Source organism: Melospiza georgiana, chromosome Z, assembly GCF_028018845.1.
Source record: "Melospiza georgiana isolate bMelGeo1 chromosome Z, bMelGeo1.pri, whole genome shotgun sequence".
NCBI classification, from domain to species: Eukaryota; Metazoa; Chordata; class Aves; order Passeriformes; family Passerellidae; genus Melospiza; species Melospiza georgiana.
This window is the reverse complement of record NC_080465.1, coordinates 76,149,176-76,164,793: the sequence shown is the minus strand read 5'-3', so window position 1 is coordinate 76,164,793 and position 15,618 is coordinate 76,149,176. Positions and strand designations below refer to the sequence as shown.

At 39.4% G+C, this 15,618-nt stretch overlaps 1 protein-coding gene across 14 annotated transcripts in view; it reads left to right on the top strand.

Moving 5' to 3' along the window:
* Window positions 1-15,618, top strand: part of CELF4 (CUGBP Elav-like family member 4) — a 712,585-nt gene that overhangs the window by 78,132 nt on the left and 618,835 nt on the right. For all 14 annotated transcript variants that reach the window (XR_009115967.1, XM_058044471.1, XM_058044473.1 and 11 more), the window contains exon 2: window positions 13,019-13,101. Coding sequence is in view for 13 of the 14 variants with exons in the window: in XM_058044471.1 (XP_057900454.1) it covers window positions 13,019-13,101 (83 nt within the window). In the remaining variant the exon portion in view is untranslated. The remainder of the gene's footprint in view (window positions 1-13,018; window positions 13,102-15,618) is intronic.

Here is a 15,618-nt window from a genome sequence, read left to right as displayed (position 1 = left end):
TGTACCACTCAGGAAAATTTGGTGACTGGCTGACTGCACAGCTCTGTCCAACCCCTTGGAAATTACTGGCAATTGCCCAGCTGACCATGGATGGAATGGTGTTTTAATGCAAATTTTATCACAGTCAGTTGACTGATTCTGATTTCTTTTTACCAAGAAAGGCTATTGAAACTGTTTCCTTAAAAAATGGGCTTTTTCTTGGGTTAGACAATGTATTAAACTTCTGGATAGAATCATTAAAGTCAGAAATAGGGAGAAGGGGGAAAATGAAGGCCCTCTGAATACATTTGCTCTTGGATCAGTATTAGCTTTTGTTTATGGTTTCAAGTCACTTAAGTAATAAAAGTTCCATGAAGGACTGATTTGTTCTAATGGCTGGGAGAGACAGTTAGTAATGTTTACTTTTACCTTCTGTAGGGTCATAAACTTCCATCTTATAGCTTGCAATTGTCCTAAATGGCACAAGAATCTGTGGCTGTGATTCTCTTCCAGGGTTGCAAGAATTTCTCTCTCCTTATGCCTTTTAGCAGACTAAGGAGACAAAAGCCTTACAGAACAGTCAGATGGAACAGTGACAAAGAAAGGTGTTGGAAAATTACTGAGTTAAAAGTTTGCACTAGAAGCACCCTCTGCCCTTCTATGCTGATTTAACTCTTCCATCTTTTCCCTCCTTGCCTTTTCTCCATCCCTGCCTCCAACACACACAGGCATAGACACCCCTCAATCATGCTTAAGAGATTATTCCACTATTGCCCTTGAACTTGTATGATCTGGAAAACCCCAGGTTATGTATAGTGCATGCAGGTCATGCACTACCCTCACACAAATAAATGCCAATAAAAATTCAATTAAATATATTCCAGACTAACAGGTTGTTTAGATCCAAAAGCCACTTTGAGGCTGAGAGGGAGGAACAAACACCAATATTCTGAATAATTAGGAAGCATTCCTAAAGCTCAGACAAAATGTTCCAGTGTTGAATTTCCTGCTATTACCTCCAGTTATTGTTCCCTGGTATCACCCTGAACAACTTTTCTCCAGTCTTCATGCTTATACTTTCAAGATTTGCAGCCTGTTACCATCCATCCCCCTGAGTCATCATTTACCCAAGTCATACACGTTTAGTTAATCTTCTCTCATAACTCAGTCCTCCCAGTCCATTACGAATTTCTATTACTCATCTCTGAAATTCATCTTTTCTTTTCCATTTTTTTCCCTTCCATGTGTTTCTGAACACTTTTAGGTGATTAGAGCTGACAAGACCATTTTAGATGTGGGTTTTCTAAATGACACCAAAGGAAGGGGTGTCTGATCTGGAAGAGACACACACACTATTGTGTATGATATTGCCCACTGCCATCTGAAAATGTCTTTTGACATTACTGCCTTTCAGCTTCGTTGGTCCTGTTGAACATTTCTCCTGTGGCTATCCTTTGCCTGCATTTCCAGAGATGAACCATGCATGGTTCTGGGCATGGCCGATCCTCCCCAGCAGGGATTCAGGTGACTGACCATGCCATTAAGGGCCTCAGCACCCTCTAGGATCTGTTGCAACTTATTCTCCATTCCTCTTGATGTGTGAAATCTTCCTTGCTGCGCTGTTTAAATTTAATATCAGAACTTCTGCTTTGCTAGATAGTTCTTCTACAACTGACATTTATCATGCACGTTCCTCCTGCCAGCCCTCAGTGTTTTGTGGTCTACACTGTTCATCATCTAACATGAGTTCAGTTCTCACAGCAAAAAAAATTCTGCTATAAGCTCTTTCAAATGTTTGATAGAAACAATTTACTATATACTCAGCGTTCACTAATTTTTAAGTTGATCAACAAAAATGTGATCAAAATATGTCTCTGGTAGTTGATTGCTACACACTTTTCCTTCTGTTCTCTATGTGTCAGGAAATTGTACCTCCTTTACTTCAGCCTGACAAAAGCCCTTTTTAAACCTAGTGCACTGAAGCTTTTTAAATTACACAGATTGTGTTTTAATTAAATTCACTGTTTCTTTTTCACTTCAAAGCTTACATCCTTATACCTTTTGTAAAAATCTGAAGTCTTAGACTTAAATTCACACAGTTTGTCTTAAACTTGCTACCCAGGAACTTTGTCCCACAGTAGTGGATGGGAAAACGCAGCTGGATACAAGAGACAAGAGTGTTTTCCCTGGTTTCCATTTTGAGATAATCTACTGGATTATATTTATAATAATTAATTTATAAATTATTTACTGGATTGCATACTGGATAATATTTGTGAGTCTGCTCAGGAATACGCTCAAGAAGAACAGACTGATAGATTTTTGTAGCTCTATGTAGGATTTTGGGAGGTTTTGGGTTCAAGTTTGACCTTTTCTACAAACTCTTTGTGTGGCTTTGGACAGGTGGTTAAATCTTCATTCAGTCTCTGCTTGCCTTGTCTAGGTTCCTGAGCTCCTTATGCATGAGCCAGGCTCTTTAAGGAAGCTTGTACCATAAAAAAGATGGCTCAACTTGAAGCTTTTTGCCAGAAAGGCAGTGGAGGACCTTGCCCTTGGGACAAACCTCTCCTCCTTTGTGTTATAACTGATTGATAGGGCCTTTGAGAACCCATTTTCACCTTTGCTTGTCATGATCCCAGAGCACCTCATCTCACCTCCCTTTCTCTCTCATGCACTCACACAGGCTGTGCCTCGTGGTTCTCAGCCCTAAGCAGATAGAGGTTTGTTGATTTAGAAGATTACTTCATCCCTGGAATCTTGCAGAAGAACTTGGTCCTACTTCACACCATTCTGCTACCTATACTTAAAGAACAAGCCAAATTGAGAAAGAAGGATAAAGAGAGAGAAATAGGTGATAAGAGACAATACTTATTTGCTTCCAACATCTCTTAGAGGATAGAAGAAGCTATTCAAAGTCAAAACATATGGAAAACAGCATCTGGTTATGGGAGCTTGGATGTTAATTGTTCTGACAGCTGAAATTTGTCTCCAGAAATCTCATGAAGCCAGCTGGTATTGTAGAGTTTTCTCTGGCTCATATTGTGACTCTTACAAGTTTCTGGAGGCTTCTAGTCTCAGGGTGATCATCTTGTAGGAGCAGCTGCTGCTTAAAGATTTTCATTTCTATATCAGCTGGAATCAGGAAATACATTTTGTGTGGGTTTGGATTTGCTTTTGTGACAAAAAAAAAAAAAAAAAAAAAACAAAAAAAAAACCTAAGGTGGCTTTGGATGCTCTTCCCTAAATTCAAACTTTACAAAAACTTGTGGAACTTAGCAGAGAGGTTCTGATGTTGTCCAGTTTACATCTCTTGCATATGTGGTGTGGAGAAAAACTCATTAACTGTGAGTAATAAGGCAGATTTTGAGAGGTATCCTAAGGTTCAATTTTGAATCTGAATTTCCTGAATCAAAAAAGTGTGGGCTGGCAAACTTGGTAAGAGCAATAACTCTCTAGAGATAATTACAATAGTTTGTTTCTGAATGGGCTAGGAGTTGTCTAATAATAGTTCTTTTCTGCAGTTGTTTCAGTGCCTTTTTTCTTTCAACCTTGAGCTGGAAATGTCAGAAATCTATACTGACACTTGTGCCCTGTCTGAGAGAATAAAGAATATGAGGTTGTTTAGAGAGCATACACGTCTGTATTTAGAACAAGCTACTTACATGTTTCTGAGACAAAAGCATAAATAACTAATCATTTGATGATGCTATCAACAAGATGTTTGCTGCATAGGCCTGACATTTTTTAAGGGCGAAAATACCAACTTTTTTATGCAAAAGTACAAACACATTTCCTGCACATAGACTTGATGTTATTTTCCAAGAAATGTCTGTTCCTCATCCTTGTGAAAGCTAATGAGCAGTAAAAAAAAAAAAAAAAAAGGAAAAGAGAAAAAAAAACCTAAATCAAACCTACTCTATATAGATGCAGAAAAGAAAGGCTTGGACAAAGCTGTAAGTAGCAGAGCAGTCTAATTAGTCTAGAGATGTTTTGCTTTAGCTTTATTTTGCTAAGATTCAAGGCATTCAAAGTGATTGTTGTTTAACAGTAGCATAACCTCTGGAGACTTAGATGAGCATTCTTGAAGAAGTCTCTCCAAAAGAAGTGAATCCAAAAATCAAAACAAAATGAAGTGGAGGAAAAGTTTCCGAAAGAGCTAAATGTTTTAGAAAATCCACTGAGTTATTCATATGCTGCTAACAATAGAAAGAACTCAAAAGGCAGGACCCAGAACAGCAGGTACAAAGTCTAATTAATGCATGTAGTCTAAGGAGGTTTAACCCATAACATTCTGAATTTAAGTGTTTCTGTTTCAACAGCAGGATTATATTCTCCAGTCTTTCACAAATGAATCACCAGTCTTTCACAAATGAGTCTTTCACAAATGAAAAATTCACAAATTTCTGTATTTTTTCTTTATCACCTCACTGCAAACAAGAAATCTTGGAGATTTCAAGATATTTTTTTTTCCTGAGTCTGTAATGTAAAATGGATAACATAATTATGTTGGATTTTCTTTGAAGCAATAGGTAGGTTGAAGTGAGTCAAGCTTAGAGATGATCAGGATTTTAACTCAGATTTGATGCATTATTAAAGAGTAGAAGGTGAAATCTGCTTATTCTCACGTGAGTGATCTCTAAAGTTTGTTCATGACTTTTTCATCAATTACAGAGTTCTGAAACACTGAGAACACTCTTTCTTGGTCCAGAAGAGCACTTGACTGTTATTTTCACTTGAATATCTGTCTTTCCTCAGTTTAAATCAAAAGCATGCCCTTTATTAGGGCCTGAAGGCCCTACTTTGCCTTACAACAAGAAGTACACAGGTATTAGGCAACAAATGAGAAATTTAAGAGGCTGCTCTGTTTAAAAGTAAGTTTTCTACCATAACTCAAAGCATTAAATATTTCCAGGCCTTATTGGGCACACCAGCACTCTCTGTGGTAGACAACTATCTTAACCAGTAATCTACATTCTGATTTCTTCAATGGTGAGCCTATTCATGGGCCATTTCTTGTGTGTATGGAAATTGGACAACTGTACTGAGGAGGAAATGTTCTGGATAGTCAGAATTGCAGAAACTTGAGCAGTGAGTCTTCTCTTGACTTGGCTGGGATGATCAAAATTATCTCTGGAGTTTCAGGATGAAATTTAAAGCTGAAACATTGGCAGTTATAAGAGAACAGGACGTGGTGCATGGTATGTCAAATCAATGGTTCACTCTGCACCTTGCTTTGAGTGTACCAGTCAGCAAAGGATTGCTCAAAGCAACCTTGCAAGGAACTTTCAAGACCCCAGGAAAAAACATTTATGTGTGAATCACAGCCAGAAACTGTTCCCCCATCCTGGGGAAGAAAGTCTGACAGATCAAATGCCTTCCAGTTTTGCAGTGGTGTGGAGGCAAGGTAACTGTGGTGTTACTTAAAAATTACACCTGAAGCTTTGGGGGTCTGCCAGTGACAATGTGCTCTCCTGTGTTGAAGCTCTGCACTCGAGACCCTGTTTGCCTGATCCAGGTTAGAGCCCAGACTAGTGGCTGTCCTGGAATAAATTACTCTTGCTGTAGGATCTTGTCAGAAATGGTATCACGGGGCTGAGGGACTCGGTGAACTATTTCGTTAAAAATTTCTATGAGAAATTCTGACTTTTAAAAACTGATGCTTTCATTAAAAAACTACTTGTTATCAAAAATCAGGAGAAAACCATTGTCTGTGTTGTTGAAATACATACCAACAGATGCTCAAGTCTCTGTTGTCTGCCTGTACACTGCTAAATATAATTAAACGCTGCTTACGCTGAGGACTGACTCTGATTTGGACTGTGCATATCAATGCCTCATTTTGAACTATCATAAATGCATTTTAAGTGAGCTAATATTCTGTAAATATGGTTAACTTCTGCATTTGCAGATTGCGCCTCTTAATTTGCTTTTTAGTATTGGTTCACGGACGTATACGAGTGGGTCTTTTGTATGCTTTTAACACAGAGAACCCTATCAAGTTATCTATAGCAGGAATATTACAGCATCATAATAGTTAATGGAAAATAGCATAAGAGGAAAAAGAAAATTAGCATTCCACACAGCAGGGCATTTCGGATGTTAATCTGCCTTGCAATATAATTGACAGGGAAGCTGATATCTGGGAAGATTTTTATTCCTATCTTTTTCTCTAAACAGTTAGTGTTCAGTTGTTGTGCAGCAGGGGAGATGGAGAAAAAGAAAGTTCTAGCCAAGTGAATGTTCTTTACCAGCAAAGATGTTAACTTTTGTCAGAAGGTAGTTAATCACTGAGAGAGAAACAGATGAAGAAATTGGATAAAACATTTCCAGTTCCAAAAGTCTTTATTGATTGTGTCTCCCTCAAGAAAATTCAGCTCAATCTCTGAAACCCTCAAGTGATTAAACCTTGGGCAGTCCACTGTAGACAGAGCAAATGAGAATTGTTTCAAACCCAGACATGTAGAGCTAGGATAGTTAAAGCGAAAAAAGATTTCTTTTTCACTTTGAAATCCTTGCTGGGAGACGTAACCTGAGATGTTGATTTTAAGGCAAGAGTTTTCTTAAGTATCATGCTCTTTCTCTATATAACAGATCTCTGAATTTTGAAGCAATGAACTTCTTTATTTTCAGAGAAGTAGCTCTCTTAAAACACCAACCTAGTCTGGAAAATGGGGCACAGGTCTCTGGTCCACCACAGATAACTCGTATATCTTGGTCTAATTTTTTCAATGGCAATTAGAGTACAGTGGAATTGAGGCATCACTAAATGAGATGCTCAGACCTGTGACCAGTTAAGAATTCCTATATTTTTTTCCCAGTGATGCAAACTTTTTGGTCTCAAACCAATTTCTCTAGAAGACTATAGCTCTTCTTGAGTTGGAGCGTGACCACTAGCCTGTGACCCAAGGTATGCAGAATTACTTGCCTTCTCCATTTTCAATACACAACATGAGGATCTTAGAGAGTTGTGTTTGGATTGCAGTTTGCTTTCTGAAAGTCCATAGTGGTCTGCTGGTTTCTCTGATTTGGGGTTTTAGGGTGTGAGGTACACTAAAGATGGTAGGGGGAAAAGTAGACACTCTCAGCTGATCTGTGTTCTTTCTTCTGTTACAGAAGGCTGTCTTGTTCACTAGCTCATGTGCTGTGAAGGATTCTAGCATAACACAACACAGGAAGGCCAATTAAGGAAATCCTCACTGTTAACTAATATATTTGTAACTAAAAGCAAGAAGGTATTTGACTCAAAGAAGAAAAGCCAACTGACAGCCTTGTTGAAATTTTATCTTTTTTTGGGCAATGATTCTGATTTTAGTTACACTCACAAGTATTGGAAAGGCTGTAGTTTCAGAAGTTATCACCTGTCAGGCGAGCTGTGATAACTGGTTGAGTGCATACGCTATAGTCACAAAAGTTTGTGAATTAAAAATTGGCTTAGATCACTTGAGCCAGCCTTCTCAATCCCTAGGGTTATCCTAACTGTTCTGGATTATTGTGGCTGAGGTGAGCATCTGGGACAAGAACTGCTCCAAGAGAGGCAAAGCATTAGGGTTCTAAACCCCAATGCAATATCACTACTTAGTTTCAACTTCCCTGCCTGTCCACCTTCTGCTAGACCAAGGCACCAAGCCTCATCCAACACAGCCTTGAGCATATCCAAGGATGAGGCATCTGCAACCTCCTTGGGCAAACTGCTACAGTGCCTCATCACCTTCACAGTAAAAAAAAAATCTTCCTAATATCTGATCTAACTCTACCCTCTTCAAGTTTTAAGCCATCTTTCCCCTTGTTCTATCACTTCATGGCCTTCTAAAAAGTCCCTCTCCAGCTCTCCTGCAGCTCCTTAAGTTAGATGTCCCCAGAGCTTTCTTTTCCCCAAGCTCAACAAACTCAACTCTCTCAACTTGTCCTTACAAGAAAGGTGCCTCAGGCCCTCTGATCATCTCTGTGGTCTCTTCTGGACTCTCTCCAACATCTTCACATCCTTCATAAGTTTGTGACTCCAGAAATGAGAGTCCACTCCAAGTGGACTCTCACAACAGTAGACTAGAGGGGGAAATCACCTCCTTCAACTTGATGGAAACAGTTCTTTTGCTGCAACCCAGGACATGGCTGTCTTTCTGGACTGTCAGTGTGCAATGCTGAGATCAACCAACATTCCCCAGTCCTTCTTGGCAGGGCTTATGTCCACGCATTCTCTGTCCGGTCTGTATTTGTGCTTGAGTTTGTCCCAAAATGGGTAAAAGACTTTGCATTTGGTCTTGTTGAATTTCACAAGGTTTGCATGGGACCCCATTCCAAGCCTGTAAAGATCCCTCTGGATGGTATCCCTTCCCTCCAGAGGATGGACTGCTCCACAAAACAACCTTCTGTTTCAAGGTAAACCTATTGAAGATGCACTGAAACCCAGTGTCCATGTTGCCAGTAAAGATGTATAGCAGCACCAGTTCAAAAACCAAATCCTGAAAAACAAGCACTACTTGTCATTGTTCTCCACTTGGACATCAAGCCATTGGCAGCAACCCTTTGAGTGTGACTATCCAGCCAATTCCACTAGCCCATCCCCGAAACAGATTTTTCTCTATTTTAGAGACAAGGATGTTTTGTGAGACAGTGTCAAATGCTTTTCATAAGTCCAGGTAGATGGTGTCAGTTGCTTTCCCCCTTTCCGCCAGTGTTACAATCCGGTTGTAGAAGGCCCACGAGTTTGCCAGGCACAATTTGCCATTTGGGAAGCCATTTTGACTGTCACTAAGTACAATCCTTATTCTCCATGTAGCACGTTTTCCAGGAGGCTCTGCTCCATGATCTTATCCAACATGGTCTGTAGTTCTCTAGCTCTTTCTAGTTTCTCTTTTGAAAATAGGGATTTTTTCCTCTTTTCCAATTAGTTGGTCTCCCAGAAATGAGGAACAGTGGCTTAACCACTTCACCTGCCAGTTCCCTCTGGACCCATGGATTCATCTCATCAGATTCCATGGACCTGTGCATTTTGAGGTTCCTTAGATGGTCTCAGACCTGATCTGCTAAAGTGGGTTTTTGTCCATTCTCCCAGGTCATGCATTTGCCTTCTTCAGCTCAGGCTGTGTGACTGGCTTTCAGTTTTCAGTATTATTTTGTTCAGTTCACAGTGTGTCTCCTGACAGTTTTGCCTCCCAGGCTTGTGCAGAATCTTCTGAAGACTTGCTATGAAGTTGAAGTTGCCATAACCACAATCATTTTCCATCTGTATCTCATACAATTATTATTTGCACTATTGAATTCTCTGGAGATAAAGTAGAGCCTTTGTAATTTCTTTTCCATCTCAAGCTTTTGTTTTTGTTTCCCAGCATGTCTTTAACAATCCTGTTTCCCAGGAGACATCTTGATATGTCCTCATGCTTCCAAGAGACTGGAGTTCAATAGGTTAACAGGCAGGTGGGATTTTCCAGATGTTTATGTGCTTGCCCAAAAAGCTGTTTGCTGGTAGCAAATGAACAGCTGGAAATACACAATCCAAACACAGCTTTTTTTAGCTGATTGACATATGTCTGGAATGCATGAGAAAAATAGAATAGAAATTAGGAGCAGTTTGGACCAAGCCCTTCATTGTCAAATAGTCAATTAAATTTTTTTGTTCAAATTCTGATATAATTCACAAACTCTGCACTGACTGAGTCATTACCTCCCATATAAATGGAGGATAGAAATAATGTATTGCTTTCACACCACCCTTACTTAAGAGATATGTTGAGAAATGTTCGTTAGACTGCTGAACATGGGCAATTCAAAGGGGATGGATGGTGCAAATGTTTTGTAATAGAATATGAAGCCTTCCACCCAGAAGTCATGTTCACACCCAGACCAAACTGCTGATGGCAAGTGAGCAGTTAAGTTGAGCTACTTAGGAGTCTACTATGAAAAATCTTTTTTTTCCCCAGTGAAATAAGTGATTCTGTACACAGTCGTGAGGTTCAGCTGGGAAAACTGATTGTTCTAAAATTTTTTTCCATCTGGGAAATCAAAATGAAAAGAAGAAAAAATATCATATTAAAAAAAAAAAAAAAAAAAAAACACCTTTTTTTTCCCCCATTTTCTTTTCTCTGGAAAAAAATAAAAAACAACATAGCTGCTCCATATGAAAATATTTCAAGACTCAGTTGTTTAGGATACTCTATTCCATAGTGTTAATCTGAGTGTCTAGTGTTGTATTTTCTAAGCAACATTCTCCAGGAAGGAAGAGCCCTTTGGAGGGGTCATATGGAGGCACACTGAAAGTGGTAGCGTAGGAAAAGTAACACTTGAAAGGGGTTCTCATTCCTTTAAACACCACAGTAGAAAGCAGAGATCAATTTTGGTTTCAGGGAGGCAGGCAGGATGGAGCAAGAAAGGGCATTTCCATTCATCCTAATGCACAAGAAATTCTTGCAGGATGGAGTAATAGATAAATATTGTTTTATAAAAGTTCTCGTGTTTTTGAAAAAATTCATTATTTTAGCTGATGGCTAATGCTGCATATGTGCCTTACAGGGCAATATTGTGGTAAGGAAAGGGAAGACAAAAATTCCCCATGAGCTGTCCTTTTCAAGTTCAGGTTTGAGGCCTGCTATGAACATTAATCTCTATTTCATTTGGCCACTGCTGGGATGGAACTTCTTATGGTCTCTAAGAAACCAAGCCTTACTTTAAATAAACAAGATATTATTTTTCATAGAAATATTACTTTTTTACCCAACATGTGTGGGATAGATTGTAATTCATGTGCATGATATATGAATGAAAAGGGAAAAAGAAGCACTTCCACAGAGGATACATTTTGTCTCTGCAAAACAAGAGGGTGTTTTTTGTCTGATCATATGAGAGTGTAGATTTCTTTTCCATTTCAAAGTCTTTTAGTTCATAGCAGTGTGTTTGTTATATCAGTGATGATTGGATGCATTCTGAGTACTGGTTTGGGAAGTTTGGTACTTTTACCACTTTTGAAACAGCTTTGGAGACAACTTAGTGGAGGTTTCTCCCTGGTGAGAACTTGCCTCCACTCACACACAGAGGGTGGATTTTGGGTGGAAAATGCCCATTTTGAGAGAAGAGTTGTCTCTTGCTTACTCAGCCTGAATTACAGTCGTGGTACTATAGGAGTAGGACATTGTTACCCTGAACTGTCATCGTGGCAATCACAATGAGGAGAAAAATATAGCTATCATTATGAGAGCTTTACACTGCATAGTTTATCTCTATAACAGTGTGCTATGATGTGCCTAATTAGACTGTATCAGCTGCTCCACGTCTGCTGCTAAAGGGAGACTTTCTTATTGTATCTAGTAAACAGAGAGCTCAGCCTGTGATTTAGCACTGAAATTAAATTTAAGCATAGTTTCCCATTTGATTATCAGGCTATGGGTGACTTTTAAGGATCCTTTCCAATCCATTATTTCTGCTAGCTGTAAACACTTTGCCACAGTTTCTTCCTCTTCTTTGGTGGATACAGACTAACTGAAACCTCATCCATTTAAAGTTAGAGGGGAACAAATCAAAATAATTCCAAGTATGCAAACTTTTGATGATGTTCAGTCTCCTTTTTGACTGTTACCTTCTGCATCTGAATCTCAGTCATTGAGACATAATACATGTGATTGGTTTGAATAAACAGAAAGTAAGAAGAACCCAGAAACTAATACAGGATAAGAAATAGTGAAAAAAATTGTTATTTTTCTTCTTTTTCGTGCCATATCATAGCTTCATTGTGATAGGAGTACAGTGACTTCCACAGGACAATCTCTGATAAAAAATGTTAATCTATAGAAAAGAAATCCTATTTTCTTTAATGTACTAATCTATTAAAAGCATGTAAAAGTGTGTATTTCTTCAGTGATACTCTCTAAGGAAAAAAAAGTTGGAAAAAAGTGAGCATTGCATGGACACAATGTTCAAAGTGGCAATCAAAGCTGAAAAGAAGTTTACAGTTTACTGTTTACTCACCTGTTACGTACTTTATACATTCTTGAGGGAAGGTGGGTGGGTAAAAAGGAAGTTGTGGGACCTGTTTGTTTCTTTGGTAGTCTCTCCATACTTGTGCTACTCTAGAAGAACATTCTCAGTTTGAGGGACATGCTGCCTGAACCTTGAAAGTTGTGATACCTCCATTTCAAGGAGCTGGAGACATTCTGTAGTAATTTCAGAGAAAATGTCTTCTGCAGGAACTGGCAGGTTTTCAGTATACTGCAGTAAGAAGAAATAATTTGATCACATCAGACACACAAATGGAGTAAGATATTGCAACATTTTTACCAGAAGGGAAGCATAGAGGTGGGGAAGGAAAACATAGCAGGGCTCTGCTTTGACAGGGCTTTAGGCTTTGTAGTTGATAAGTTAATCTTTGGAAGAATCAAAGATGTAACCCATCAGTGTATCTCTAACATTCAAGTGATCTGTGGGTCAGGGATGCTTTATAGTGATTGTTTGGGCTTTGGCATGGTTGTGTTTACAACTGGAAGCCAGCGAGTCCTTGTGGCAGCCAGTGCGGGGAGATGGATTCCTGGTGTGATGCAAAAAGAGCAATGAGCTTTTGGTGCAGGTCAGGCTGAACAACAGAAATTTTCCTCTGCAGTAGGAGGCTACAAGTCCTTGCATGCCCTTTGTTTAAAGTATCTGGTAGGAAAGAAAGGCGTGAGACCTTTCAGGATGCGGCAGCAAGGGGATTGTTCCCAGCGCTGCTGCTGGAGCAGGAGCGGGATCCCATGCCCCACCTTGCCATCCTGTGGAACCTTTGGGATCCCTAATCCTGTGCAGCCTCCTCTAGCTGAAACATCAGCATGTCTTGAAGGAAAAATAAGCACTCAAATGTACACTGTTGCTCACTGTCCACCAGGGTTCAGAGGAAGAGATGATAGCTTCATTTCTTGACTTTTACTACTGACACTACTGACACACTAAGGAGAGAATTTTATGATTGATTTACTGGGAATGGGATGATGACAGGAAAGTGGTTTGTTCTACGTCTCAATTTCAGAAGGATCTTCTCTGAAACAGTGCTCTTACAAGAGGTTTTTCTTGTTCTTTGCAGGCTGTGCCTTCCTAACATACTGCGAAAGGGAGTCTGCTCTAAAGGCCCAGAGCGCACTGCATGAACAGAAGACACTGCCGGGGGTGAGTCCAGACTGATAACATTTCCTTTTTTTTTTTCTCTTTTCTTTTAAATCTAAAAAATGGGTTATATATGGTGTTCTCCTCTCAGATTTGGAAGCAGAAAGTCTCCGTTTGTTTGGATGATTCAGTATTTGCATTGTGCTAATAAAATCAAGATACCACCAACCCACCCAAATGGTTCCCATGCACAAATCTAAAAGCTTTTTGCCTTTATTGGGAGTCAGGAAAACAGAAATCAACTGGTTATGGACTGGATTCCACCAGCTTAACTCAGCTGAGGAGCTGCTTTATGATTCTGACCACTACAAAATGTTAGTGGTCCTCACCAGGTGCTTCCTCTCACTCCTTTTCTTCTCTGAAGCAAGGTTTGGCAGCAAGAAATCAAGAAACAGATCACATTATTGAGTTATCACAGAATGAAAACATATTCCTGATGACAAAGTGGTTTGACTCAGTTACTTTAGTATTCAAGCAGCTGTAGCAGATTGGAAAGGCGGTGAGACAAGGAGAAAAGAGAGAGAGAGGAAAGACGCACGCGAGATAATGAGGAAAATTATTCACATGAGCAAGATCTAAGGTTCAGACAACACAAGCAGAACTAAAAATAGAATCAGCATTATGTGGGGAAGACCTGCCCTGCTGGGATGGGTTTCTAGTTAAGTGGTTACCCGGGGGAGGGAGAGACTATTTAGATTCAGCCAGAGCGCGTGGATCGGGAGCAGCCAAGTGCTCCCACAGCTGGAATGAAGCTGGTTTCACAAAAACCAGGAGCCAGTGACCACGTAACTAAGAGTGGGCTTCTGAGGGCTCCAGGCTGCATCTAAACTGAGAGGAAATCTATCCAACAGTCTGTCTTTATTAGCTGGTGCTGAATGATTGATTGCTGTGTAGTTATAACCTACCTTTCCACCAGATCTAACACACATCCCTTCCTCTGTGTTCTGAGGAAAGTGTTGATTCTGCTCTGCTTGTTTCCATCATCCTGGGTCTATTTACCTATCTCTAAGCCACCTTGCCAGTATGGAGATGCCCACGCACTTGCTCATCTACATCTATCTTTGCTTAAAAGGCCATACCTTATGCAAATATATACATACTTCATTGCCTAAAAATATTTCTGTCAGCTGACAACTCCCTCTGAATTATTTTTTTTCTAGAAACTCCTTAGCAGCAGATTGAAAGTAACTTCAGTCTTGGGAGGGGATTTCAGTTTTTCTTCCTCCTCCCCCTTCCAATATTTTCTTTTTGCTTCTCTTTCCTGAATGATAAAACTGGATAGGAAAAAAAAACAAGAGAGAGAATATGTTGCATAGGGATGTTTCAGGTAACATTTTAACTGAAATTTTCTGAAATATGCTTGAAATAAAATACATATTTATCTATACTAGAGATGTGATGAATAGAGTGTTGTGTATTTTAAAAAGAATAATTGAAATTTCAGATTTTCCACTGAGACTCCTTGCACTTCTTATTGGGAAGAGATCATCCACTTGTAAATGGAGATCTATCTTCTCTATGAGTTTAAAATCTTATCCTGAAATTGTATGATGATAATATCTTCAAGAACACAGTGGGTCAGTGAGATTGAGGACTCAGGTGTTGGAGAGGGAGGGCAAGTGATGATTTAGGATTTTTTTTCCTATATGTTCACCATTCTGATTCTCAATTTCTGTGTTAGAGACTTCAAATCACAAAAGTCTTAAAGTCAAAGCTATTTTCTTGGACAGTGGTAGAATTCAACCAACTTCTGTATTAGGATTGAGACTTACTTCAAAGGCTGCACCAACTAATTCTAGACTACAGGGAAACAATTTCTTCCATGGTTTGTGCAATTTCTCTTACATATATTCCATACTGGCCACACTGCCTCTAGGAGGCTTTTCTTTTTTTTAATTTCCTTACACACTTTCAGGAGACACATCAGGATCTCATTGAGCTGAGAGCAGTGAATCCTCTGTCTAAAAGAGCAACCAGGTTTCTTAGAGTTCTGAACACTGATTTTCCCATCCCTTTCATTTCCAGTTCTATTTGTCTCAGGATAAAGGTTTGCTTTCCACCAGCAAACCCTCTTCAAGCAGCTTTCTGCCAAGTTTCTGAACTCATCCTCTGAATGATGTCACTGTAGTTTATTTAAGGAAACCAGTCTTGTCTCTTGATAAAGTATCATGCCTGGATACTGTTTTATGGTTCCTATCTGAGTAGCAGAGAATTATTTATGACTTACCTGACTGTTCTTGATAACATGCACCAAAAAATATCAACCATAGTTCATCACCATAAAATAAGAGGCACTTTTAGGGTCAGGGGTCTAAGTCCTTATTCACATAAGTTCAAAATGAGATGCATATAACATCTTCTCCTGACACTCCATTGTCTGTGACACAAACAGCTCGACTGAGGAGGCATCAAAAACAATTAACAGGCATGGTATAGGAAAAAATAAATAATACTAGACTAAGACATTCTTTCCCATTCTCCAGTAAACTGTACACTTTCCTGCTCTTGCAATATTGCTGC